Below are 27,661 nucleotides of genomic sequence, written 5' to 3' on the forward strand. Positions count from 1 at the left end.
TGTCAAACATGGTGATCAGATGAATTACAATAAATATTCCTTTGTTTTTTTTTATTAAGCTGTAGTTGATTAATGTACGATTGAAGAGGATTTGGTAATACACATTCGCACGCGCACTGCGTGACTCGCGAGACAGAGCGCAGTGCGCGTGTTGTTGCGGATTACAATATGGCGATAAGGGCTTTGCCATCTTAGAGCGTCCGAGAAAAGCGTCCACTTGGCCACCTCTCGCCCCAACCGAAAGCTCCGAAAGACATCATTGGCGTTCCTCCTATCACCGCATTCTAATCCCACCCGTGGCATCGTCTCCCGGTAATTGAATTGGCTCTCAATCCTAGCGCTGCGCAGTAACACCGCTCTAATCGAACGTTTGAGCACGTCGTTCTTAATTGCTGGCGAAACAAGTTTCGAGGTGTTTCCTGCGTGCGACTGGTCTCGATTTACTTTCGTACGTTCCTCCATGTTCGCGAAACACCGACCGAGCGCTCCGATGTTGCTACGTTTTTTATTTATTTTTTCTTCGAACGCAGGTTCCACGGCGAAGCAACCCGATAAATCATGACCAGGGTCTACGTTGGCCACCTCAGCTATCGCGTCCGGGAACGCGACTTGGAGAGGTTCTTCCGTGGTTTTGGAAAGATCCGTGAAGTCCTGCTTAAAAATGGATTCGGATTTGTGGTGAGTTACTGGGCTTTTCGTCGTCGTCGTCTTCTTTCGAACGCGGCGTAGGCCGAGATCGTTGGTCGAACACGGTGCGAAACTGCAGGTTGCTGGCGCCGTTCCCTTCGATTTTCTCAGACTGTGCTAATACTATTAATTGGTTTTGCAGGAGTTTGATGACTACCGCGACGCCGATGACGCCGTGTACGAGCTGAACGGCCGAGAGTTGGATGGCGAACGGTAAGTATGGAGGCGCGAAATAAATAAATAAAAAGGTTTGATCAGCGGGTCGGAACGCTTCCTTTATGGTCTTCCTCTATCGGTGCGTACAAGTTGTGCTAGGACTGCCTTTTAGTTTTTTGTCGGTTCTGCTCTTTTTCTGTAATCTTGCCCAGCCAGCGCTTTACCCTACAGGGCCAGAAATGACATTCACGTGCATAATCGAAAAATATCTTGATATCGTGCATACTGCTGCTCAGCTTTTGCTCATACGTGGCAGGGATATTGCGTGTTATGATATTGTCACCATGATATTTATGATATATTGCGTGTTATGATATTTACAACTCAAACGACCAGTAATGCCTGTACCCGACGTCAATAAAAAAATGATCGCACGTGAAACCAATGACTGCATCTGCTGTGTTTTTTTGTAACACAACATGGAACCGGTCATCCGTGTTTTTTTTTTTGTTTTTTTTTTTTTCAGTAGTACCGATTCCTCCTCCCATGTCTCGCATTTCATAGGATTGCTGCCTTTAATACTGAACATGCAGTATCATATGCAATTGGAAAAATGTACATTATTTCATTGTCACACAATGATGTCATTTTATTCAGAAAAAAAAAAAAAAGCCCTGTCATTCTGGCGAGATTTTTTTTTCTTTCAGTCGCCAAAAAGTTGAGCACTTTTTTTTTTTTTAGAACGGGTCACTTTGTTGCATCATACGCTATCCTTTGGGGTGCCCTCGTTATCTGACCAAATTATCATATGTACTGATCGCTGTGTTTGTGTACTTTGTTCTAAAGTTTACTATTGTCCTGACATAATATCTGGGGTTCAGCATGCCAAACCCACAATATGATTAGGAGAGACACTATAGTGGAGGGTTCCGGAACTTCGACCACATGGGGTTCTTCAGCATGCACTCAATAAGTACACGGGTCTCATTGTCAGCTCCATTGACAATGCAATGGCCAGGATTCGATTCCGCGACCTTCCAGTTGGCCGTCTAATATTGTAACCACTAGATCATCGTGACTGGGCTATTGTTCTTAAAGTCCAATGCAACCCTCGGTAGATCGCCCAGTTTTTGGGAAAAAATAGTTAGGATTTGATTATATGGAAGTCAACTGCTGTAGAAAGGTGCACTTGTCATTGTTTAGCCGGCAGCTGCTCTAAGCAGGTGTGTTTCCAAGAAGGCCAATACAAAGAGCGTAACACAACTGACATTAATTGTTATAAGACGTTAAAGGGGCCCTGCAGCACTTTTTGGGCATGGTCAGAAAATGCTGCCGATCGGTAGTAGAGGCTGCCGAAAACACGCCAGCCAAATATTATAGCGCGGCACGCGACCTGGAATTCACAATAAATTATCAGTCTGCTAAAAATAGCTCTCTCTTCTCTCGACCAATCGGAGAATAAGCTCGAAAATCACTTGTAGTAAGCCCATCTATCAGCCATTGGCTGATTTGAACATGGCACGCTCGGTTGTCACAGAGGTCTCCACGGGAGGCCGTGACTTGTCCACGCGATTATGCTAAAGAAAGTCTCGTGTTCAAAGAGAAAAAAACCGTGCTCAAGGTCACGCGGTGCACGTATCATATTTTCTTTGCCCCTGCCACCCCTCCCTGCTTAGGTTCCTGCGATTTCGTCGGGACGAGCGAAGCGAGAATGCGATTGCAGCGTGCGACGAATCTTTGCGATTCCGCTCTACTGGTTAGATTCATAAAATTTTCGCGGCGTTGAATTCGTAAGGCAAAAAGCTCTTCCAGTAAATTCATTCCATGGTTACTTGAAAAAGTGTTTCAGGGCCTCTTTAAATGATGCTATCGTTCATTTGGTAATTTAGTCTTGTTGCAGGTACAGTTTTCCCTGTACTCAATTGCGTACACCAGATACAATGGTAAGGTAGCTAACGAGACCTCTTGCCGTACATGTGAGATTCAATTAGTTTACCACTAGCAATGCGATTTTCTTTTTCTTAATCTTTGACTGGGTGAGAAATGAAGATGCTTTTTACCTGGAAAATTGTTTAGAAGGTTTTTAGAAGGTTCTGGATCGCGTAGCATTTGTGTGAGTCTGAGATTAGTCGAGGTAGCTTGCAGGTGGAGCCAGTCGCGAAGGCCACGTTTACAACAAAGAGATACAATAACCACATGGACTCGCACGTTTTTCCCACTGAAATTTTTTGCATAAGCATAGCTTCCAAAGTGTTTCACGTAACGTGCGGAGCAGAGTATGAAAACCATTTAAGGAGTGCAAATGCTTTCGATGAAGCAACCTGCTACTGGCATTCCTGCTTGTGTCATCTTGAGTGCGGAAAAAGGCTCTCCAAATTCAGTAAAACAGTCAGAAGTGGTGATGATTTCAGCTTAGCTGCTAGACACACTCTGTGGAAGGGGGGGGGGGGGGGGGGGAGAGAGAAATAATTGAACAAGGCCTGGTTTTTCCGTAAGAAAAGGGCTATTCTCAACATCCTCCTGGACCTGTCTTTCAAGATAGTGCCATCTGCGTAGTGTGTGTTCACTAATTTTCATAGCGAAAGTCTTCGCCCCGCCGCGGTGGTCTAGTGGCTAAGGTACTCGATTGCTGACCTGGAGGTCGCGGGATCAAATCCCGGCTGCGGCGGCTGCATTTTCGATGGAGGCGGAAATGTTGTAGGCCCGTGTGCTCAGATTTGGGTGCACGTTAAAGAACCCCAGGTGGTCGAAATTTCTGGAGCCCTCCACTGCGGCGTCTCTCATAATCATATGGTGGTTTTGGGACGCTAGACCCCGAATATCAATCAATAGCGCAAATCTACGATATTGCAGTACTTGGCCACCAAAAAAGATACTGAACAGAAACGCAACTTTTATGTGCCAGGAAATTGTCTTTGCACAACAATATCAAAATCGCCGTGCTTGCCGCGAGCAGACGTTTCGTAAGCCAGGTGAATGCACGAAAACGCAGGTGGTTTGGCCACCTTGAAACCGCCAAACGCTGCGATGTCACAGATTTTAATGGTGTCTACTAGGCGCTACATAGTAGCGTGTTGTGTGCGGTGTCCTCTCAGGGCCTCCAAGAGTTGAGATGCCAGAGTTTCGGAAAATTTCATTGAGCCATTGTTATCAAAATATGAAAAAAGTTACATCCATGACATCTTACTTTGGATATTTCGCTCCAGAACTTCACAGCAGAAATTTGACCTTGATTGTCTCTAATAACCTATGGTGATGAAATGAATGACATCAGAGTTTTTGTTTTGTATCCCTTTAAGGCTAAGGTTGAACCTGTGTTCTTTCAAAAATCTGAGGATGGCAGGCCTTCCCGTAATCGCTCCTTCGTAACCTTTTGTGCAGGGTGGTGGTCGAGCTGGCGCACGGAACTGCCCGCCGGCCCCCTCCGCCACGAAGCGCGTGGACCGACAAGTGAGTTGTGGAGCATGGAGTGCATGCGTAGCCTGTGTGCAGTCGGCTGCCTTAGCCACGTGCCTCGACTTTTGTCAAGATGACGACACTGGCAGCGGCGGGCTCTCTTTTGCTTGCCGAAGCGGCCCTTGATCTCATTCTTGCCTGTGGCGCCAGCAGCAGAATTTCTTACGCTTTTTTTTCTTTTTTTTTCAGTGCTGAAACCATGAAACTTGTACTTAAGAGTATGACATGCTAAAGGGCTGTTCTAAGTTGCCTATGCTCTAACTTAATGTGTGGAGCTTATAGATGTGCTGCCATTGCAGCGGAGTGCAAGCTCCCGTATGTGGTGGAGCAACTTGGGCACTGAAAAGCGCGGGAGTCCGTGGCTTAAATCTGAAGTGTAATATACATTAAGTTGGTGTTCCTCCTAACCAAGTCAATCGTGCATGAAAATAGCTCACCAGACGTGTTACGAATTCCTTGTTTTTGCCTAACGGCACTTGTGATTTGCAGCAACTCGTGCCCCGTAAATCAGAAAGGCTAGGCAAATGATGCCGCGAAAGGTCAAACGTGCTATTGGTGTCGAAAGTCCGTCCACCCGTCTTAGCCGATCTGGTGGTCGCGGACATGTCCCCGGTGCCATTGCCTGCACGGAAAGGGTGTCACTCCTAAGCGCAAACGAGCAAAGTTCGTGGGGCTGTGCTTAAAACGAAGACTGCCTCTGTTGTCTCTTGGGTGTCCAGTAGCGGCACCAACAGGTATGGGCCACCCACACGGACAGACTACCGAGTAATCATCGAAAACCTGAGCAGCCGCATCAGCTGGCAGGTAAAGTATCAAGCACACCATGCTTTTTCACATGTTCCATTTACTTTATTGATGTGATGGTAAATTGCTGTTTTGAGGAGTGGTTTGTCGTTTGGCCTCTCATCAAAGACTGTGCTTTATCTAGGCGTGTCCTAAGTGAAACTTCGAAGTTATCAGCAAAGAAATCATTTGGTAAAAGGGCAACACAAAGGTTCCTTGTTTTCAATCTGTGTACCTAGACATCGGTTGTGCTAAACTCTTCAAGTGGGTAATTGTAAGATCGCATTCTCATTATGATGTCTTTTTATAGCAGTTTAGTGTAAATTACATTAGCATTATTGGGCATATTTGGTTGGTCGAATTTGCAGGCTGCAATGACTTCAGCTTGACTCTTGTCTAGCTCGAAATTCTAGTGTAGTTTGAGAAACCCCGATAGCTTTATTATTGTTTTCTGTAATTTAACGACAGGTGTCATTGGAAACAGCAGCAAGACTACGACATACAACATTCCCTACCTTAAGCTAAATGTAGGGCTCCTTTTTTTTTCTGTTAGACAACCACCTTGAATCTGCTTGAAATTTATGGTTAAGTGCAGGAGTTTCAACTGGCGTTACAGCAGTGCTGGAATGTGTTCCATTTTTAGTCTGTTGCTTAACTGGGAGACATTGCCACGAGTTTGAATGCCAGCCAACCCATTGTATCCTAAAAGTTAGTGTGAGGTCAGGAACTAGATATGATCATAGCTGTGAGTGCGATCTTAGGCGGTGTTCAGGGCCGTAAATACCTAAGGCCTAAGCCATGCCAAATAGATCGTGGGTTAGGGGCTACAGAGGTGTGCAGTAGACTCTTATTAGATGGAACCTGAAGGGACCAGGAAAATGTCTTCCATTTTATTAACATTTTGAGAGATAAACAAAGGTGCAGAATACAAGTACGAAAATAGTCTTGTCAGATGCGCTCGTTCCATTTAAGTAGCAGTTTTGTTTAAAAAATTTCCGTTTGTTAAGAGTCAACTGTACATTAACCTGTATTCAGGCATTTCCTAAGAAATTTAGGGAGGTGTGGGGGGCTACACCTGGAAGGTTGTGGTGTGTATATGAAAACCCTGCTGCCTGAGTGGAAAAGCTACCAGACAGAAAACTGTTCTCAGTGTTCTCAAGTGATCGCCTTACGGGTGAACTTACACGCTGTGTACCATTTAACATGGTGCCTCACTGGACCAGCAGCCCCGCCGCGGTGGTCTAGTGGCTAAGGTAATCGGCTGCTGACCCGCAGGTCGCGGGTTCAAATCCCGGCTGCGGCGGCTGCATTTCCGATAGAGGCGGAAATGTTGTAGGCCTGTGTGCTCAGATTTGGGTGCACGTTAAAGAACCCCAGGTGGTCAAAATTTCCCAAAACCACCATAATCATATGGTGGTTTTGGGACGTTAAACCCCACAAATCAATCAATCACTGGACCAGCAAACAGAGGCCAGGCCTATCGGTGCACAGTTAAAGTAACATCCCGAAATGTGATCTCATGAGAATGCAGGCACTGTGTGTGTGCTTTTCTCTCCTAGCTCCAGTGTTATCATTTGAAGGCGCGTCTCTTATAGTCCGGTGCCACTTTAGAAGTCTGGAGCATTCCTCCTCAAATGCCGATGCACCCAAGTGTGTCGCAATGGAATGTGATGCCCTTCCAAAATGATTGGAAAGTGCTTGAGCAGGACTGTTTCTAAAGTCATGGAAATGATTCTCTTACACTCTTCAGTCGTCCAAGTGAGGGCTCTTGAGACTGCTAAAGTTGTACCAGACTTATAGTCAAGCCCGAAGGGCTCAATATTAGTGTTAACCAGCTCTCTTGGCCACTACTGGTTATGTTAGGCAACTTTGAAAGGAAAGCTACTGGTGTAGCAGTGAGTGCCGTACCTGCACTCGTACGGCGCAAAGACAAGAGGTTGGTGGCTGTACTGCCATTTTTTTGACCTCGGGGTCTGGGGGCCACGTCCGGTGCTGTTTGCTTGTAGAGTGTGCGAGCCGTCGGTCGGTCGATGGTCTCGGGTCGAGGGTCGAGGTAAAAGAGAGCGGCCCCACGATGTTCTTGGTCTCTCGGGGGTCCGTCCTCCATGGTGTACACGGAGCTCTTGTCCTCCTCCTTCCCCCCATTGCCGTGGTGGGCTGTTCGGCAGCACTGCACCACCTTCTTCCCCACGCGCCCTCCTTCAGGGTTGTTCTCGGACTGTGCGCTCGGGGGTTTCCTGCCAGCACGCTTGGGGCGCTGGCCAAGGTAAATACTCATGACCCCGTTGGTCTCCGGCCCCCGCCGTCGGCGGGGTCCCACTTTTTTCAACTGCAAAAAGGGAGTTTTTGGTGCGGCTGCACCCGTGAGTGGTGTGCCGGCAAGATGACACTGTGACTGAACCACCCTTCCTACTCCTACTCCTGTTCTGATGACTGATGGCCGGAGAGGAGAATGGTGCTGGCCTTGACTCTCCTTCCCGCCTCTCCTCCTTGCACCTCTCATTTTTATTGCTGTCCTCGTGCTGAGCGTTGTCCCGTTCCTCTTTCACCCTGCGACTACCGCTTCGCCTCGTTCCTCTCCTCCTGCCTCTGCCCGGACTGTGCCAACCTGGTGACGTCCTCTTTGCCTTTTCTCCCGTTTGCCTATGCCGTGTGTGTCACTTGTCTTCTGCGCCTTTCTTTCATCCCTGTGCGGCTGCAATCTCTCGGGCACTGCTCTACGATGGGTCTGTAGCATGCAGTATCACTTGGGGCAGGGCAAAGTACTAGGAAATTTGGTCGAAGCGCTCCGAAAAGACAGGGGCAGAAAAGGCTGAGTAATTGCTCTTAAATGCAACTTGCACCACTGTAGCGCACATTGCAGCGCGAGATTGCAGCTGCGAAATTCTTGCAGCTTCCTCAAGAAAGATGTTTCTGAGTGACGAAATGCATGCGTAGTTGTAATGTCTTACCAACTCTGTGCCATGCCGCAAAAGTTGAGAGGTGGTGTCAGCCGACTGCAGACTGAAACAGTTCGACTTGAATGCTTCGTCGAGGGGAAGGCTCGCCCATCACGTTCCCCTGATTTAAGTGTGGATCGGTGTCAGACAAAAAGGGCGATTCCGTATTAGGTGGAATCTGACCTTGTTTCGTACACCAGAGACATAAAAGTAGATGAGGAAACCTTTTTTTTTTTTTTTTTTCACAAGTCAGCTGACATCACCATCAATTTTATTTACTGCAAGGCACCGAGTTCGAGTTTTGCTGACCAGCTGTTCTACATTGTTCTCTTGTCAAGAATGTTTTCTTGTTTACTTTCAAGTTGCTTAGCTCTCCCTTCTGGAGAGCCCACTGCCCACAAGGACAGCATCTGCAAAAAAAGAAAAAAAAATGTTTTGGCACACTGAGTGCTCATATCGATTATAGATTGGCATTGGCTACTACTGTCCGTGCGGGCAAAGCTTGTTCTCCTTCTTGAGCATGTCCAAGATATTTTATTGCTTCTTAACTATTATGTTGCTTGGCTTTTTCTTTTTTTTTTTTCCATCCCATTTTTATTTCGTGCTCAACATTGCTAAGCCCATGCTTTCTCTTCAGTAGTCGCGTTGCCTGCTTTCCAAAAGCCTTCACGATTTTTTTTTTTTTTTAATCTCCTTGAGCCCTTGCCAGTTGGGTATCGAGTGCTACATAAGTGTTAACAATGATGGTGGCTTCTTGAGTGACTAAAAAAGTTTATTTTGCTAATTCGCATGGTGTAATTAAGGGTGCTTCTGGTTTTTTGCCCTCCCCCTTACTTGCTAAAACTGCTTTGAAGCTATATCTACTTTATCACCCCTTCGGAGCTCCTTTTGGATTCAATTTTTTTTTCTTGCTAGATTAAATCAAGTTTATTTCAGCTGGTGGGAGACATAGATCACATTTTTTCCAAATGACTGTTTTTTTTTTCTGTTTTTGACTGTTTTTTTTTTCTACAGAGCGTAGCTCATCAAGAAAATACAGTTTGCATCTGATTCACCAAATGCATCAGCACATGCTGCTGTAGCAGTAAAAAATATGGGTGCAAAATGGTAATGTACACCTACTAGCATGGAGGAAGGAAAAACATCATACTTGTAAAGCTGCCGCATCACAAACACCCGCACTACTTCCTAGCGGAGAAGCAGATAAACACCTAGCGATTTCCGGCGAGCAGCCGCCGCAGTGGCCTTAGAAGCTGCGCCGGCGGAGCGGTAGGTGTTCTCTGCCGGCAGCGAACCAGTTCAATAGTGCTGCTTCTTTTGCATGTTTCTTTGGGAAAGCTGTGCGATGCCCAGCTGTAGTGTATACTCGGTGTGAATCGCTTACACCGCCGAATGTACCTGGTGGCAATTCTCACGTATGTTAGCTTCACTGTTGATCAATAATGCACGGCGTTTGCATGCGGAACTTTCAGTTGTATGCTCCGTTGGTTCTTACTCATTGCGTCAAATGAGAATACACACGAACTTTCGTTTTAGTGTTGTAGGCATAGTGTCGCGTTTTTTAAAGTTTTGTCGTTGATACGGAAGGACAATAAACTTTTCTTGTTATCAAACTAAATGTCTATGTAATATACGGTGTCCACTCGCTGCGTGTTGTGTGCGCACTGGAATTGCTCGCTTTACGTGCACGATTACATATTCAATGTAGTGGTGCCTTCTTAACGACGTGAAGTACTAGGCTGGCGTTGCGCCGAACAGCTAGGAAGCAAGCTCTCAAAATCAAGCATTGCCACACTGACACTATATGAGCACAGAAGTGCTAATCAGCCCGTCGATCGGGAAATCTAGTAAAGAGAAAAAAAGGGCCTTCCGGCGAACATAACGCGTAAGTCGCTGTCAGGTGAGTCGAATACTATGGTGCAGGGGCTGAATGCTTTTAATTACGACACCTACCGGTGCTTTCGGTGCGGTTCTGGAAAAGGTGTGCTCCCAACATTTTACTGCACGCGAACTGTACAATACGCGTCACGTTTACGCTGGGACTATGAGTCCGCGCTAAGCAAACCAGAGCGGAGAGCACGCCGCGGAGCGTTTGCTGTTTTGTTAGCCCCATAAATTTGACGTCACTTCCGCCAAACTTCTCGCAGTGCATTGGGATGCGATAGGGCTTTTCCTCAGTTTTTCCTTCCTCAATGCGTTCAAGGGTGTACTCTTATGTACACCTACTTGTTGGTTGTAATTTTCCTGATCGGAGTGAAGTGGTTATATACAACTGAAAAAAGGTGTGTTTTGTGCCCCCTTGCATTTTACACTTGGGTGTACCTTTCCTTGTGGGAGCAGAGTGATAACATACACCCGAAAATGTGCAGCTCTCATACTAGTGCATTCCACACTTTGAGTTCAATTTTTCTCAAGTGGATATTTGGCATATTTAATTCAAAATGCTAGTTATCCTTTTGTAGGCTTTCATGCGACACATTCGTAATGTACATACCCGAGGATGCTATACGAAGTGAAGAATTAAAAATAAGGAGTATGATAACATGCGGGAAAATAAACAGTAAAAAGTTTGTTTATACACGAAGGAAAAATACAACAATACCATGAACAAAAGTGGACTAGTCTAGGCTCGAACTTTTCCAGCAAGAGCTTTATATGGCACAGAAATCCAGCTGGCAAGGTGCATGTGGAGGTATTTGTGCTTGCATCCTTGAGCATGTGATGTCGTGTCCACTTCTGAACTTCTCTCTGTGTGCCGTTCCAAGTGTGTGATGTGTCGGCCGATGCCACGGTTGTTGCGGGTTTCCTTGTCTAAATACGAGCATGCTCGCCCTCGCTCGGGCCTTGTGGTGCGGATTTCTCTTTGCCCCACCAGGACCTGAAGGATCGCATGCGGCAGGTGGGCGATGTAACCTATGCTGATGCACACAGACACAGGCGCAACGAAGGGTTAGTAAAAACTGTTCACATTTTGTGTTTTGCGTGACGCGCACTATGGCCACATTGTGGAGGTTACTTGTTGCATATGGTTGTGAATTCGGCATGTGCAGTCTCGATCGTGCACGAAGCTGGTGTTATTGAAAATAGCTTGTTGCAGCAGCGTGTGAATGTTGGCAAAACCGTCAAAGAGCAGAGGAATAATGCTGGCATGGTATTTGAAATAAAGGAGACGAGTGCGTAAGGAGGCGGCAGATTTTTAGGTGGGCAGTTGAATTAAAAAGTTTGTGGAGATGATGTGGCCACAGCAAGCACAGGTTTAGATTTATTGTGGGAGAGGCCCTTGTCCCGCAGTGAGTCAGGCTGATCATTATGATGATGATGAAGCTACTTGAGTGATGGTGTCACACTGGCAACATAGTTTGTCTTACTGGGCACTGTATTCCCAGCATTGAGGGCACAGCCTGATGTCACATAATCACATTTTAGTTGTCACTTTTTAATTTAATCATAATAATTTTTTTTAAGTACCGAAGGAGTCTTTCCTGTGAGTTCTAAATATTGAGAGTGACTGTAGTTACGCAGCTATCGAACTGTTTGGGTAGGTTTAATAATCGGCAACAGGTACCACATTGAGATGGAGACGTAACACAAAAAACAATCGCATACGTAGCTTGACAGTGGGGCAAGTCATACACGAAGTGGGGACAAGATGAGCAACTCCGTCTCCTTCAGCACTTATCCTGCCTTCTTATCTGCACCCCTCAGTTTGGGCTTCTTTTACCAACTACGCCAACATCTATTTAAATTTTGGCAAAGTTAATGACTTTGACTGCAATTATGTGCAAGGGTAGGTCAAGTAGACCAAGAGGACAAGAAGTAGGCCAAGAAGACTGACATAGTAGTGAAGTATTGAGTACCAACTAGTTCAAACCCATGAGTTACGTCATTCAAAAGCTCTAGGCGGTCAAAGTTGATCTAGTCTTTCCACTATTGCAGGCCTCAAAATTAGGGTTTTGTCACAAGAAACATCGCTGTATGTACCGTAATTACTCGAATCTAACGCGCACCTTTTTTCCGGTTTAGCGAGTTCATAAATCGCATGCGCGTTAGAATCGAGCACGAACAAAAAAATTTTGGTCAATCTATTGCCATCGGCAAATCCAAAATGGCCGCCCCCTACGTGCGTCGACATGGCGCGTCGGCTATTTCTGCCTATGTGTTTCCCATGTACGGCACTTCGTACGTGTGCTGAGGAGTTCGCCATCTAGTAGTGCATTAGCATCGACGGCGTGGAAGGGCCGACTCCAAAAACTCGAGTGCTCCACGATGCCGCTTTTAAAAGAAAAGTCATCGCGTGTGCAGAAACGGACGGAAATCGGGCCGCATCGCGGTCGTTCGGAGTTCCCGAAACGTGCGTGCGGGACCGGCGGAAACAAAAGCAGAAGATTGTCGACAGCAAAGCTTCTCGCAAAGGCTTCAGTGGACCACAACAGGGTCGGTTTCCGCAAATTAAAGAGCTGCTCGGCGAGTATGTGCTTGAGCAGCGAGCGGCACAGCGGCCCGTGACGACAGAACTGCTACAAGTGCGGGCTATGCAATTAGTCTTAGAAAAAGGTCTAATGCGGAGCCAGTTTTAAGCGAGCAGGTGCTGGCTAACTAACTTTATGAAGAGGAAAGGCTTTTCCCTCCGAAGGGCAACATGCATATGCGAAAAGTTTTGCGGAGGAGTACGATGAAAAGCTTCACAGTTTTCAGAGGTTCGTCCTAAACTTGCGGCGCAACGACGGCTACCTGCTTGGGCAAATCGGGAATGCCGATCAGACGCCTCTTTATTTCAACATGCCTGGCACCACAACCGTCGAGAAGAAGGGGGTGAAGCAAGTTCGAGTGCTGACATCGGTCCACGGTAAAACTACAGTGACGGCAATGCTCTGTTACACGTCAGATGGGCACAAGCTTCGCCCGTACCTCATATTTATATGGAAGACGCTCTCGAAAGGAGTCGTTTTTTCGAGTGGTGTGATTATGCGGGCCAGCGAGAAAAATGGGTGCGCGTTGCAATCGATGTCTTACTTTTTTTTTTTTTTTTCGTGGTGGAAATCGGGTGCGCGTTACAATCGAGGGCGCGGTAGAATCGAGTAAATACGGTATATGCAAATATGTAAAGGTTTCCCACACTGACATGTGGTTGTTTTCCACAGTGTTGTGGAGTTCGCTTCCTACTCCGACATGAAGCGAGCAATTGAGAAACTGGACAACACCGAGATCAACGGTCGGCGGATCAGAGTCGTTGAGGAAAAGCCAATAAGAAGGTAAAACTGGCACTCGTATCATGCTAAAATTGCTTTTCTAAGCTGGTGATTTCAGGAGTATTTAGTCGTTTCTTCAGAGTATTTTCAGAAATATTTCAGAATATTTAGTATGCGGTATTTAACTGCAATTTAAATGTGCTATTTAAATGTGTATATTTAATGTGCTATTTAAATGTGTATATTTAAATGTGCTTTTTAACTGCAATCGCAGTTCACTGTTGGCCTCTCATCTCGGCACTGAAAAGTGCCCATGTAATGTGGGTGGTAGACATCTATGTATATTGAAGAACAGCCAAGTTTAAATTAACCGACCCCATTGGTTTGTTTATATTTCGTTTCAGCTTTTCAAGGAGCCGCAGTCGAAGCCGTAGGCGTTCCAAAAGTCGCTCACCGCGGCGCAACCGTCGATCGCGCTCCGGCTCCAGGCGCCGCAAGAGCCGTAGCCCACAAAAGCGGCGCCGCTCACGCAGTGCTTCGCGTAGCCGCTCTCGCTCTGTCAAACGGCGCTCCAGGAGTGCTTCGCGCAGGCGCCGCTCCAGCGAGTCCCGCTCCAAGTCGCCCGCAACACGCCGCAAGTCTCGCAGCCGCTCCCGGTCGCCCAAGCGTCGCAGCCGTTCGGGCAGCAAGGACCGTAAGCAGCCGAGCCGCAGCCGCAGCCACTCCGCAGCCAGCAAGAGGAGCGAGGACGAGAAGGCTGCCAGCCGCAGCCGAAGTGGCTCGCCCAGCAAGAAGCGCAGCAAGCCGTCCAGCCGTAGCCGGTCGCGATCTGCTAGTAATGAACGGAAGTCTCGCAGCCGTAGCCGGTCCGAGGGCAAGGCAGACAATAAGTCGTTGAGCCGAAGTCGATCAAAGTCTCCCGGCAGTGGCAGAGGTGGCCGGAAGTCGAGGAGCGCGTCGCGTTCCAAGTCCCCCACTAACAACAAGGGGTATTCACGAAGCCGCTCCAGGTCGCCTGTCAAGGAGCGTGAGAGCCGTTCGCGGAGTCGCAAGAAGTCGAAGGAAGAGTCACCGAAGAAGTCAAGTCGTAGTCGCAGCGGTAGCCGCGAGAAATCCCGCTCTGCTTCACCTGGCAAGGGAGAGGAGAATGGGAAAGTTGCCAAGAAGGACGAGAGAAAGAGCTCGTCCCGTAGCCGATCTCGTGATCGGTCACGGTCGAACTCTGCCGGTCCCGCAAGTGGCAAGAGTCGGTCGCAGTCCCCCAGGCGCGAGTCACGATCACGGAGCCGCAGCGGATCCCCGGCTAGCTGCCGCGAAAATGGCGACTGAGCTCCAGCATGACTCAACTCTCTTCGCAGCGGTCTTTTTTTTTTTTTTTTGCCATAGGTGGCGTCAAGCGTGTCCCAAGAAGAAAAGGTCGGTTATGCAACGTGCGTCAAGTGCGCATTTGCGGGGTTTGGGTCGTGCCAGCTTGTGCTGGCTGTGCAGAAAAAGGGTCTGGTTTTTGTGGTTTTTTGCTCATCAATAAAACATTTTTTTTCATCTGTCACACATGTTTATAAGCATTTCTAACAAGTGTGCATTTTCCATTGCCCGAAGTGGTTATGGAATATGCCCATCAAATGACATTTGCATAGCTTTTCTACCGAACTGGCACGTTAGGGCACAATAATGCAGCCTCTGAGCTCTTGCCATCCCAGGATTGCAGCCGAGCTAATGTGCTCCTCCCTATACATTTCTCTACGTAACACAGCTGCATGTAATATCCTATATAGGTTTCTGTCTTCTCATCAAAAAAATATTGCTGCCATCAAGGATTGCACCGTGTGAAGAATTGTACTGCGAGGAGAGACCTTGAAACCTGAGCACATTTTTTATTGCACAGCCAAGATCATTCAATGACCCCATTCATCCATTGTGTGCGTAACAGGTGGAACTTCGAAACACTATATGACACATGGTCCCACGTTTGGTGCAGATCAGTTTGAGCTGATGAATATTTAAGTATATACTACAGTGTAGAGCCACGCTGAGAAAGAGTGGCCCAACTGACACTCCATTCCTCTGCAAGTGAAAGAAGGCCACAGTTGCACACAGTCTTTCAGAAAGTTCACTTGCTGAAAAAATTTTAGCGCAGAACTCTCCATAAATGAAGTTTGAGTGGCAAAATGTTGATGATGAAGTAGGTGCTCGCCTTCTACAATGCTCATTGAAAGAAGTGATTTATCAGACTTTCTACAGGGAAAGCCCTTATGAGATCACAGCAAGGGTCACGCACAGTGCTGTATTTGTACACCGCCGCCGCTAGTGTCCGTAACAACTATTACCCAAAATAAAAAGAAAAATAAAGCCTTTGTGAACAAATGCCAAGGACACGGTGAAGTCGTGCGCTATCGAACCCGTCTAGGAACACTTATGAAGAACGCTACAAGAATATCTAAACATTTCGGGGAGGCCACTGCGTGCAACAAAACTCTAATCTTGACCATCAATTTGATATTTAGCTAGGGAGATTCTGCATGATTTCCTTTGTGTGAACGTGGGCTACAGGGCAAGGTCAAAGCTCTACAATCACACTTTCCAAATTCTCATGTCTTGTCACGGATAGATTCTGTCCTCGGACGGCCACCTTCTTTCATATGATCTGAAAGTGCCAAACCATCCCAATTGGCCAATTACAATCTTACACCAGTCGAATGGGGGTCACCCCTGTCCAGCTCTGACCTAGTGCAGCAACAAGGCCTGGTCGACCAACCCCAGATGGTGGCCTTCCAAACAAGTGCTTTTACCATAACTGACACGTGTCAAGAACTAATTGAAAGAATGATTATGAAGCAAACATATTTGCATAAAATGTGGCAAGAACTTGGCTGCCAATCAATAATTCTGGGGCTTACGAGAGTAAGGTTCCCAATGCCACAGTGAGAGAATGAAACAATTCAAACTGCGGGGTGCGGCCTGTTGGTAGTTTAGTCGTACAACCCCCCTGGTGTTATGTGAATGCACTATTGTGGTACAGTTTCCCGTACATGCCTCTGTGTGAAGCTAGACCTCTGCTATGACTGACTTGCTCCCTGGTCACGCAGAGGGCACCACTCTCCCTCTCTCGCTGCGATTCCAAAAGGATAATACAGTGGAAAACAAAGCGGCTCACAGAGCAATGCACAACACATAAGGGAGATTGGTGGAGCACTGGTGCAGAGCGTGCAGACAATGCCAATACACGGACAACGTGGACGTTCAGACTATGTAGCCGGTCTATGAGGAGCCATTGGCCGGCTTTTGAAAATGTGCTAATTTGCCTCTGTATGTGCACGTCTACCCGACTGTAACGCGTGAAAAATTTAGTGGCTGAAATGATTTCCCATGCCAATTATCTGATGGGGCAGAGAGCGGAGAGCCTATGCTTTGATTTATTGCTTTGTTGACTTGAGAGCTAAGCAGATACCTTTTGAAAGAATGTGGATTTGAATACGTACTGACCATTAAATTTACCCCACGGGTGTGAACGCTTTTTGTCAAGTTGGGTAGATTGTCAAGCGTTTTGGCCAAGTTGGGTTTGTGAAATTTGTCAAGTTGGGGAGATTTGACAGAAACCAAAAGTATATAACCATGCGATTGAATTTTATATCAAAACTTGCAATCAAATAGAAGAATACAAATGGCACTGTGACCCTTTCTATTATTGAACTAATAATATTTTGAAGAAACGAAAAGAAATGAAAATAGGAGCACAGTTTTTTTTTTCTCTTGCTTGGGCGGCAAACAATAGGTAAGTTGCAAATAAATGAATAAACTATTATTCACCTATTTTGCTCAACAAGCTTTTTAATGCTCAACCATGACAGACTTTTTTTCACTACAAGCAGCTGAAGTTCAGAAGTATCTACAGAGGAGGAGGGGGCGGGGGGGGGGGGGGTATGGCTTGACGTTTGAAAATCTTTTTTTCTATACGACGTCATTCTCTAGCATGGTGCTGCATCTCATCTGTTCACAGACCATGGTCGCTGCTTCCTCTCTTGGGTGGTCAATGACTTACTGCGATCTTGTGCTGCTCATCATAACTTTAGCACTTCTTATCGTCCTCAGACAAACGGGCTCACCAAATGCCTCAACTGCACACTCACAGACATGCCATGTTCATTTTCGATGACCACAACGATTGGGACGTCACTCTCCCGTTCGTCACATTTGTCTATAACTCATCGAGTCACGAAACTGCCGGCTATTCACCTTTTTATCTTCTCTTTGGGGGTGATCTTTTGTCACCTGTCGATTCCCGGCTTCCATTTGACCCAATATCCACAACTTTATACGCTCTAGAGCCATCAGCCGAGCTCTCAATGCACGCACGGTCGCCCACACTCTGCTCTCACTGTCCCAAACTTCGCAAAAGTCCCTGTACGATAGTCGACACAGGGATGCTTAATTTTCTCCTGGCTCTCTCGTTCTACCGTGGCTCCCATCTCCTTGTGTCGGCCTCAGCAAGAAGCTCCTATCACGATACGTTGGGCCCTATCGAGTGGTGCGCTAGGCGACACCCGTCACCTATGAGATTTCTCCGACAATCAACTCATCCACTGCTACACTCGGAACCGACATAGTGTACGTCTGTCGCCTGATGGTCTACTATGACGACACAGCCTTTTAGACATAGCTGGCACCGAGACGGTGCTTTACGACCCTTTAATAACTCCCCGTAACAACGTATTAAAAGAATCCATTCTCCTTCCCTATGTCCAGAGCACAAGGGAAGACATGATGCACACCTCTATCATGATCTTATCGTAATGAGTAAGCAACTATGCAAGCTGTGGTGTATTCTACGTACGCGGATAAGCTTGTCATAACCATGTAGAAACAAACTTTTTAGCTGTAAATACTTCCGGCTGGGCCATTCAGCTCGGAGTGATTGAATACCTTGCTGGTACATTAGTAGTTGCTATTCGATGGACTAACAAATGCTTGCGGCACATTGTCACGGCACGGAAGTCCACTTTTGATCCAAATTGGGCCTTATACGGGTGAAATTTTTCGGCCTTGACTAGCTCCTTTAAGCTAGCTGTGGAAACGAGTGGCATGTGTGCATGCAGAGGCTCTTGCAAGTACTTATGCCGGACAAAACTTTCTGCTCGTCACGTCGGCTCGCGCAAGGAAAATTGTAGATTTCCACCACCAACGCCTCATCTAGAAAGCCGTTACACAGACGAGTGTCTTAGTTAATAGTATAAATCTCGGTGATAACGTGACGAAATCTACGACATCCGCCGCACACCACCAAGGCTGGCCAGGGTGTACACATAGCTGACGTGCCTCTTCTGACACGCGAACAGAAAGTTGGCGATGTCATCTGACGCGGAATCAAGCTGCGACAGCTCGTCTGAACTTACCAGTGAGAAGTTTGTTGGCAGCGACGATTGCAGCAGTTACTATTTGAGCGCGGAAGCATCGCCTTTTGACTTCGACTCGCCGGTGCGTGATGCATCTGACGTGCCCCGAATCTATCTCCTCGTAGCTCGTTGCAGGAGACGACGTCAACGACGATTAACACGCTGTAAGCAGCTTACAAAACTGAACCAAAGAATACCCGAACTGAGCTCGCCTCGACTCGTCCCTGCATTCGTGCAAGGCGGGCTTTTGAAAAAATATATATATAATCACTTGCGCCACATGCGCAGGGTGGCCCGCGTTTACAAGTGTGATTCTAAAATTGGCTACAAATTTTTAAAATTGTCTTTCTCAAAAGATTAAGAACTTATATAATTTGACACACATCACCGCGACATGAACAAAAATTCACTCACGTTTTTATTAATTTTCAATTGTTTAGAGCGCAGAAATACTTAAGGTTGTGGTACATTGTACTAGATGTACACTGTAGCTGTGGTAAGCATTATTCTTCCTCCATGGTGGTAAGGCGTTGCCATCGTCATCATCGTATTGAGCCAACACCATCTAGAAAAGGTTTCTAGATGGTGTTGATTGTGCGCGCTTTTGCAGCATTATGCATAGTGAACTAGAATATGATCATGTTCTAGTTAACTATGAGCGTGGTACGTAAAGCTGTTCTCTATAGTGGTGTGTAATGGGGAGGAAATGTTTTGTGCCCCACTGCAAAACGGGCTACAAGACGTGCAAAGACAAGTTTTCGGTATTCTCCGCGCCGAAAGACGACGATCTCCTGGAGAAATGGAGGCGTGCCATTCCTCGGAAGGACCGAGTGCTTCAACCGGTAGACCACGTCTGCGAAAAGCATTTCGAGCCCGAACTCGTGTGCAAGGAATGGACAGCCTACTACGAAGGACGCGTCCTGATGAGCGCGCCACGACGGGCGACGTTGGTGAAGGACGCCGTGCCCACCAGGTTCCCCGACTGTGCGGTGCACGTCTCCAAAACCTTAAGCAGGAAAAAGCCGGCTCAAAGATCACCAAAGAGCAGGAAGAGACCGGCTCAGAGAACACGTTCTGTCGCGTCGAAAAAAAGCGCTCCGCCATCTATTCAAGACCCTTGCGTAGCAAAAGCCGGTGACAGTCAGTCGTCCGGTAACTGTCAATTCCCCGGTGACCGTCAATCTCCCGGTGACCGACAGTCCTCGCGCGCGTCACCAACTGTCGTATCCGGCAACTCTGCGGACAGGACAGGTGAAGAACAAGGCTGCACCGTACCGTCAGTTAAGGACGAGTATCCCGTGTTCTCTAGCCTGTTTGAAAACATTCCTTGTCACCTTCTTCCCGCAAAGTCATGGGGTGTACACAGGCTAGAACTTGGTGACGAGAAAAGCGTCGTTTTTTCGGAACTCATGCCAACGCAAGCACTTCCCAGCGACCAGTCGCCGGGAGGCGCGGGTTTGTTTAGTCCGTTTAGCGCTCTCAAGGTTGTGCAAATCGACCAGAAAATGGAAGTTCGCCTATTCCTCATGGGAAAGTGCGTCACCATGGAGCAGCTGAATTACTCGGGCGAGCTGCGGACTGTCGAAGATGTGCGATCGTTTTTACAGCACGTGGACCAAATTAAGCTTTGTGCCGGAGGGCCGAGCGCTGTGGAGCAACCCCAGGTTAAACCTAAAGGCGCGTACCTTGGCGCGTACATCGATGCGGATCGCAGGTGGCGCCACAATACGTGCTCCTTTATTGCACATTCGGAAGCATCATCCTGCCTAAAGTACCTTGGCCTTTCCGACTCTTTGCAGACTCGCCAGAAGGGGATGCTCAAGAGAAAACGGCAGCCCTAAAGTGCCAGGTTTCGCCGTCGGTAGTCGCGATGCCAGCGTTGAAGCGTGCATTTCATATGTTGCACCAAGCCAATTGCATGGTCGTAATGTTGAAGAACAAACTGCTTAACCATTTTTAGCAGGTATTTGAGCTGTGAAGGAAGCTCGCAAACAGCTTTAGAAACTTGAGACGCTTGAACTTTGCCTTAAAAAGTTGAATGCGACAACTTTGTTGGACATCGTTCATATAGTAGTCATTCGCTCTCCAGGCTCTGCTTTTCAGTGGACACTTCAACCTTGCTTGTCAGAAAAGGAATGCATGTGTGCCTAATGTTGGCAGTTTGAGGTACAGTTGCTAAGTGCCCACCATGCCATAAGACATCTTACTGCGCGTTGTCGAAGTGACCACCAAACAGTTGCCTCACCTCGCGCATCCGTAATGCAAAATGCACAGCTGCACACTTTCTTGATGCTATTTCTAAATACAATTAATTATGCCTCAGTGCTTTCTAATGGAGAAATAGGTTTTTACAACACGCACCTGTTGCCCACTTCACCTTGTGCAGTTCTGCCATGCAGTATTGCACGGCACCTGTACAGGTCTTTTACTGTTCGAAACCTTGGCGTGGCCCAGTGGAACAGGACCTGGCTGCTGCGCAGAAGGCCTAGGTTCGCATCCCACTTGAACTCGAGATAGCTACAGCGAAAGAACAAGGGCTGTTCTTGGTGCAGTAGTTGTCCGGTGGCACCGATGTTCATAATCGCTATTATGCGAAATGAGAAAAAAAAGACTATATCAGAAAAAAACACCCCGGATAGACTGGGATTCCAACCAGTGTCCTCTGTGTGGCAGTCGACTATTCTACCTCAGAGCCACGTCGCTGCTGGAAACTCGTTCACAAAAAGACCCACTGTATACAGGCTTCATGTCGGGGAAGGAATTGCATTAATGTGTGTAATATGGCCTGGCTAAAAAGCAAGAGTAAAATAATAACCAGGCATCACAGAATGCGAATTGTGCAACGGGTGGGTCATTCGCTGGTTCGCACCCATTACAATAGGCTCGCCCATTATCCTTCGTCAGCCGCCACGGCATCAACAATGTACGCATAATGCCTTAGAGATGTGTCGAGGGTACCACGCTTCTCCACAGAGTTTCGCATAATGTAGCAAAGTGCATGTCTCCCTACAAAAAAAGGTTGCACTCACTTATTGCACAGTGGATACCTCGCAAGTGTGCTCGTATTAGATGCCAGGGAAGCGAGTTAAAACATGTAATACATGCTTTCGCTGCCAAGCTTGACAACCTTGCAGAAGCATTTGAATGCAGTAACAGAGAAATTCAAATTCGATTTAGGGGTTCTCGCTGATGCAAAAACAAAATATGCAAGAGCGTGTTCCAATGCCACAGGATCCTAGTCTAACAAAATTTTCCGATTCGGGAAAGATACGAAGGTGCACTCCAGATTGATGACTTACTGTGGGTTCAGCGATTTTGGCAACAGCTTCAACACTAGTGATGACCTTGCAGATCGTGATCTATTCCTTAGTGTTAGTGCATTTGGAGACATTTATTGGTGACTAGTTGCACTATGAACTAGTAAAGAGCCTACTAAGGGTGTTGTGCTTGTGTGGCGTTGAAGGCAATATGTGCACGTGAGGAAGCTTGGTAATCCATGGCAGTGCCGCAGATGACCACCTCGTGCGGAAGGAGCCAAGCATAAATAGGGCACTACTCAAAATTAGTCGCTTTTTTTTGTTAACCCTAGTGATGATGCAAACACAGCAAATAAATGAATTATAGTTAATACTGCATGCCTGTATGCAATGTCCACTCAAACGTCATTATAACATTGCATCTTACATCAAAATAGGTTTGTTATATCCAAAAATTCATTATAAAGGTATATTCCTAGCACTATATTGCAATACTATTCATTTACTTGGTTATAAATGGTATTTCATTATATTCTAGTTCGTTATACCGAGTTGAGTGTATGCAGAATTGACACTGTGTGTGTCAGAGACTGAGAAAGTTCGAGCAGCACAGTGAATAAGTCACGACAACCGTTCAAGCAGTTCTTTGTTGAAGCCACAGATTAAAATGTACTACAGCTACCATAGTACCAGTTGAGCTCCAATTAGCGAACTCTTGTGGAAAATGAATACTCCTGCTTCATGGTGTCTGGATCTTTGTTCAGCTGTACAGCTCGAACACTGTGTATGTGTTAAACACCATGCCAGCAGCCAAGACCATGAGCGAGTAATGCAAAACTATTTCGTTCCACATCCGCCCTTAGAACTCCGCAATCGGTCGAAATAAACTCGAATCACAATACAATGCACCCGGATATAAAGAAATATTGGTCGTAATTCAGTAAATGAAAATAAGTGTTGCAATAGATATAGCATTAGGAATAAACCTTGATAAAGAATTTTTGGATATAACGAACTTATTTTCAAGAAAGATGCAACTGTTTGAATGCGGTTCGAGAGCATATCGAGCCATATCTACAATAGCGATTTGTTACGGGATGCAACAAAACACTGCAACACCTTCATGTACTGAACAAAACATTCGGAGGCCAACCCTATTCAGAACAAAATCTGGTGACTGTTTTGGCACAGGGTGCAAAGTTGAAGCTGTTAAAGAAATAAAGTTATTTGTATATACCTGTATTCTGCGTAGTAGTATAATTGCCACGGAGCCATTCGTTTTCTTTCGGAACATACTAATTGATCGCAAATTTTCCATTTCGTCATGGAGCAGGCGCACGTGCCAGCTTTAAAGGGCCCCTAAACCGCCTCCAATATTTTTTCAAACACTTCAAGTAAACACGTGCATCAAGCGCAGAACGCCGTTGCGATCAAAATTTTACACGTGGCAAGAATACAAGCAGCCGGCATGCCACAAATTTCAAGAAACAATCCCTCCTACTCTCGGGGCCTTTAGGGCCTACGCACGATGCCGATAAGTTGAATCACTGACGCGCAGCGCATTAATGCTGTGATTGGTCGAACGAGCAGCTCTCAACACTTGCTTGTTGTTCGCTGTGTTGCCCATGTGCCGTTGCTTTTCGTCGTGTTGCACCTGCATTGAGAATGCCATTAGCGCGGCACGGGTAAAAAGTGGGCAAAAATCGCCAAATGTACAAACCAACCCATATCGCCGCCACAATCTGTGGAAAGTGGTGGCGGCGGCGGCTCACCTCTTGCACAGGCGCTCCGGCACGGCATGTCACCGCACGGATCCATCACGTTCGCGATCCTTGAAAGGCGTGCGTGCAACGCAGTGTCCATACCGGTACAATGCGTATAAGCGCGAGTCGGCACGGCAGCAGCGGTTCGCCAACAAGCACGCAGTGGACGGAGTCGACGGAATCGCAGAAACTGGAAGTAGACTGTTTTTCGAACAGCACGGCAACGACGTATGCCGTGCGAAATTGGGAGGGGCACTCGGCAAGAGAGCAAAGCGGTTTTGCGAGAGAATACCAAAAAAAAGTAGCAAAGGAAACAGCGAAATCGCCACATTTTGATAATTAAACGCGTCCAACTCTGCTATTACGGCACAGTTTTAGAAAAATTCGCACAGCTTTGTGTACGCTGTACACTTCTGCACAACTTTCTCACCACAACTGAATTACCACCTCCAAGTGGTTCTAGGGGCCCTTTAACACTCATTTTCAAGTATGTATGAAGTTATTCAGCACGATCTGTGTATACTTTCACGTTGACATAATGCGTTTTTGCAGTTTTCTGTCGCATCATGACTGACGAGCAAAAGTGTTCAACCTAGTGACGTCAAAACTGGAATAAAAACATAACGGAATACAACTGCACTCCACCTACTTTGGCTCCAGCAGAGGCGGTTGAGCAAGATGTGGTGCCAAATCCTCTTTTTGCTATTGCTCATGCAATAAAATGCACTACACACACCATCACAAATTGCTCGTTGCAATAAAACAACACCCTTTGCTTGGTGACTGGCACGTCTTTTTTTTTTTTAATATTATCACTTCTGAAGCAATAGGACGACTTTTGTCCATTGAACTAAATATGGCTGCTCTTGTTAAAGAGCATCCGGAAAAATTAAAAAAAAAAAAAAACCTTCCCAACACCCTTGAAGATGACAATCCCCCCACTACTTTGCTTCAGTGCAAAACAATGTACAACAATCGTGGGCTCCTCATCTTCAGCCATCATGCGCAAAAGAGAAGGTTTCAAAATGCCCGCTCTTCTTTTCCGTTTCTCCGGCGACACGCGCACCGATTTTGAGCTTTGAAGGGAACGGCACATCAAACGACTAGTAGCAGCAGTTTTGTTGGTTTCTTTTTTCCTTTTGCAGTTCGGAATAGGAAAAAGAATAGAGAGAGAACACCGCAAAGTCACGTGGTGCGCGCACACACAAATTTGCCCGTAGTGCGGCCATCCGCACGGAGTTCGTCGAAAGCTTCCGGGAAATCTCGCCAATGGGTGCAACGGCCGTTCACGCTCGCCTGAAGTAGACCAGCACGGCGAGCAGGAGGGCCATCACGGTCATGACGTAGAGGTCCCAGTCGGGACCAAGCACGTCGCTCGGGCTCATCTTGGGCAGTAGCTTGTCCAACTGTTGCTGTAACGACAAGTTGGCCAACTTTCATCACCTGCAAAGCGCTAGTCTCCCAGACTTCACGGTGCGGAATCACGGAGACACTGAAGCGAAACAATTACACTCTAACCTCATTATAACAAAGTTGCATGTTACACAAAAATAGGTTCGTTAAATCCGAAAATTCGCTATAGAGGTTTATTGCCAACATTATCTATTGCAAAACACTGTTGCTTTGTTATAACCAATATTTTGTTATATCCAGTTTCGTTATAGTGAGGTTTGAGTGTAGTTTCGACTATTCAATCATACCCTGAAAACTAGTGGCAAACATTCCCCCTACCCCCAAAAAAACCTCCAACAATGATATCTAACTTATTTTCAGTACTGTCGACCCCTGTTTTGTAGCCATTACAGGGGGCATTTATTCGTAAAGAGCAAAGGATAATATTCCGAGCAGCATACTTGTTATGAATTATTATTTTTTTTTTTGGCCATGTAGGTTCAACTAATTTTCCTGACACTTGGTATATTAAGTGCTTGGTTCACTCAAAATTCACTGGATTTTTTACTGTTCAAAAACTCTGTAGAACGTAGCGGACGCAGTCAAAATATGACATTACAGAAATGGAAACAGGAACTTCAAGGCGGCATCGCCACCCGCATTTTATTTTTTCGCGTTTCCTCGCTAACCAAGCAACTTCTTGCAGTACGCATGGTGTTTTCGGTATTACGAATGAGATTAATGCTGCTAGGCAGCAGTTGTCTTATGCATGTGACCTTTCCGCGGAAAGCCGTAGTTAAGTTGAGGTTAGTTTTATGCACGCGAGTCACAACGCGGTTCGCCGAGAAAAAAAGGTGCCACTATGGCCGAAGGAAGATGATGACGGTAAAGCCAACATGTCATACAAGTTAGGCACTTTTCTTGGGCGACTAGAGTCTAGGTGGGTGAAATCCCAACATGAGATTGGCTCCTTAAGGATGGTCATCATCATACCGTAACTTTTAATCAAACAGGTTTGGAGCATCCATACTTGTTTTACTGCATACATTTCTCATTCCAGATTATAGTGATCTCCTGGTTTTTGTTGTACCCTTCCCAGTTTATGAGAAAATGTTGCCCCCTAAAAGCACAGAAAAATGTTTGATGCTTTCGGAAATACATGTTATATTTGAAAAATCATTGTGTATTTGAAATTGGCACACAAATCTACGCAAGCTGGTGACAAAACTGTGTGAAAAACAAGGACAAGAGAGACACACACGCTGCGCTTGAGTGTGTGCTCACCCTAATGCTCGTTTTTTCGCGTAGTTTCGTCATAATGATTTACTAACTTGCCACGCGCTCAGTTTTTCCAAACACTGAGCTGAGCAAGTTTCATCAAAACTGATGAACAATCTAAAAAGTGTTCTAAAGAGCGGGGTTTCTCTGCTCTCATGACTAGGATTTGAGGACATTTCCACATAGCACCATCTGTTGTCGGCGACAACGTTGCGCTGCTGTAACCGAATGGAAAATACAAAAAAAACCATATCTGACAAGAAAAGCTACTTTAAATATAAAAATTATCAAAAAAGACTCCCAGATCTACACTGGAGAGACACAAACAAACATTCTGTTAAAATTTTAAGCGTCACACTACAAACTGCATAGCTTTCCAGTGTGCTTAATGTATTTTCAATGTATTTCCTACAGGCAGTGTTCCATTGTCTTGAGGATATGCACGCTGCGAAGTGCGATACTGAAATTTCGCCAGAACGTTGGAGTAGGTCTCTGCAATATAGATGCTGGAGTCGTTTTTTGATAATTAGCTCATTTCAAAAGATATGATGTTTTTTCGCCTCTTTGCAATTCAGTTTCAGCGGGTCACCGCTGCCGCCACATACCCCCAAATCCAGGGAATGCGCCGCAAATCGATTGTCCAAAATTTTGTCACAGCTGCCCTCACGAGGGGGTTACATAAACGAGACTCGGAGAAAGGGTTTGACGTGAACGAGTGCACCCACCTCTTGGAGGTAAGCGAACCCGTAGAGCAGGGCAAGTTTGACGAGCGCCAGGGCAACCGGCAGCTGGGCGTCTGCGCTCGTCTCGGCGGCCATGTCGTAGTAGCGTTTTGCCAAGTGGATGTCCTGCGAAACGGTGGTGAGAAGCAGCGCTCCATGCATCAGCTCCTTTTACAATGGTGGTCTAAACAGTTCTAGCATTTGGAGAAACTTTATGGAGCGGGAAGAGAGGCCACTTCGAAGAGGCAAGACAGAGTGTTGGGCTACTTCTGCGCACTTGCAGTGCAGCAGTTCAATGTGCGAACCAAGATTGTATATTGAACACGCATCATATGCCATCGGAACTCTTCACTACAACACATACACGTGCCTTCGGGTTAGAACTGGCATGCTGAGGAATGTTGCACACTGCAGCAGACATGCATCATTTCGAAAAATTTCTTCATTAAACAATGTAGTATTTGTGCATCCAAATCTTCATTTGCATGAAGACGTAATTTACGGGGTGCTAATGTAGCAGTTGTGTTGGTGCCCCCGCTACATTATAACATGCTGAATAGCTGATTAGCAAATGAAAAAGAACTTGTCTACGTATTATCACCAGTTCTCCCTCATCGGAGAGGTTAGCTCAGAGACAAAAATGCCAAGC

General features: G+C 46.4%; 2 protein-coding genes and 1 long non-coding RNA gene across 5 annotated transcripts in view; 1 reads left to right on the forward strand and 2 right to left on the reverse strand.

The window, feature by feature from the left end:
• The first annotated feature begins 170 nt into the window (after positions 1-170).
• Positions 171-14,759, forward strand: LOC119164512 (uncharacterized). 2 transcript variants are annotated; one of them, XM_037416712.2, is made up of 8 exons: positions 171-312; positions 531-678; positions 830-900; positions 4,225-4,293; positions 5,019-5,103; positions 10,897-10,970; positions 13,163-13,273; positions 13,615-14,759. In XM_037416712.2, exons 2-8 carry the CDS (start codon positions 559-561, stop codon positions 14,537-14,539), a joined length of 1,455 nt encoding a protein of 484 aa, XP_037272609.2. In that variant the 5' UTR covers positions 171-312; positions 531-558; the 3' UTR covers positions 14,540-14,759. The 2 variants fall into 2 exon arrangements, with proteins under 2 accessions (XP_037272609.2, XP_037272610.2); XM_037416713.2 differs by lacking the exon at positions 171-312 and adding an exon at positions 7,089-7,348 and having other exon boundaries at positions 614-678.
• Positions 8,276-18,740, reverse strand: LOC119164513 (uncharacterized). Its single transcript, XR_005108861.2, has 2 exons — positions 18,601-18,740; positions 8,276-8,431 (listed from the first exon to the last, which is right to left on the reverse strand). It is a non-coding gene; the product is annotated as an uncharacterized LOC119164513 (long non-coding RNA).
• A 5,984-nt stretch (positions 18,741-24,724) lies between these two features.
• Positions 24,725-27,661, reverse strand: part of LOC142761660 (protein sel-1 homolog 1-like) — a 39,338-nt gene continuing 36,401 nt past the window's right edge. For both annotated transcript variants that reach the window (XM_075871900.1, XM_075871902.1), the window contains exons 15-16: positions 27,016-27,138; positions 24,725-25,032 (exon numbers count right to left, since the gene is read on the reverse strand). In XM_075871900.1, coding sequence (XP_075728015.1) covers positions 24,907-25,032; positions 27,016-27,138 — 249 coding nt within the window. In that variant the 3' untranslated portion in view covers positions 24,725-24,906. The remainder of the gene's footprint in view (positions 25,033-27,015; positions 27,139-27,661) is intronic.

This window comes from Rhipicephalus microplus, chromosome 8 (genome assembly GCF_043290135.1).
Source record: "Rhipicephalus microplus isolate Deutch F79 chromosome 8, USDA_Rmic, whole genome shotgun sequence".
Taxonomy (NCBI): domain Eukaryota; kingdom Metazoa; phylum Arthropoda; class Arachnida; order Ixodida; family Ixodidae; genus Rhipicephalus; species Rhipicephalus microplus.

Bases quoted from the DNA above. Each gene is read 5' to 3' on its own strand.
- LOC119164512 (XM_037416712.2), top strand. From the start codon at position 559: ATGACCAGGGTCTACGTTGGCCACCTCAGCTATCGCGTCCGGGAACGC. The intron at 679-829 runs GTGAGTTACTGG...TTGGTTTTGCAG, and splicing joins AAAATGGATTCGGATTTGTG to GAGTTTGATGACTACCGCGA. The intron at 4,294-5,018 runs GTGAGTTGTGGA...TTGGGTGTCCAG, and splicing joins CGAAGCGCGTGGACCGACAA to TAGCGGCACCAACAGGTATG.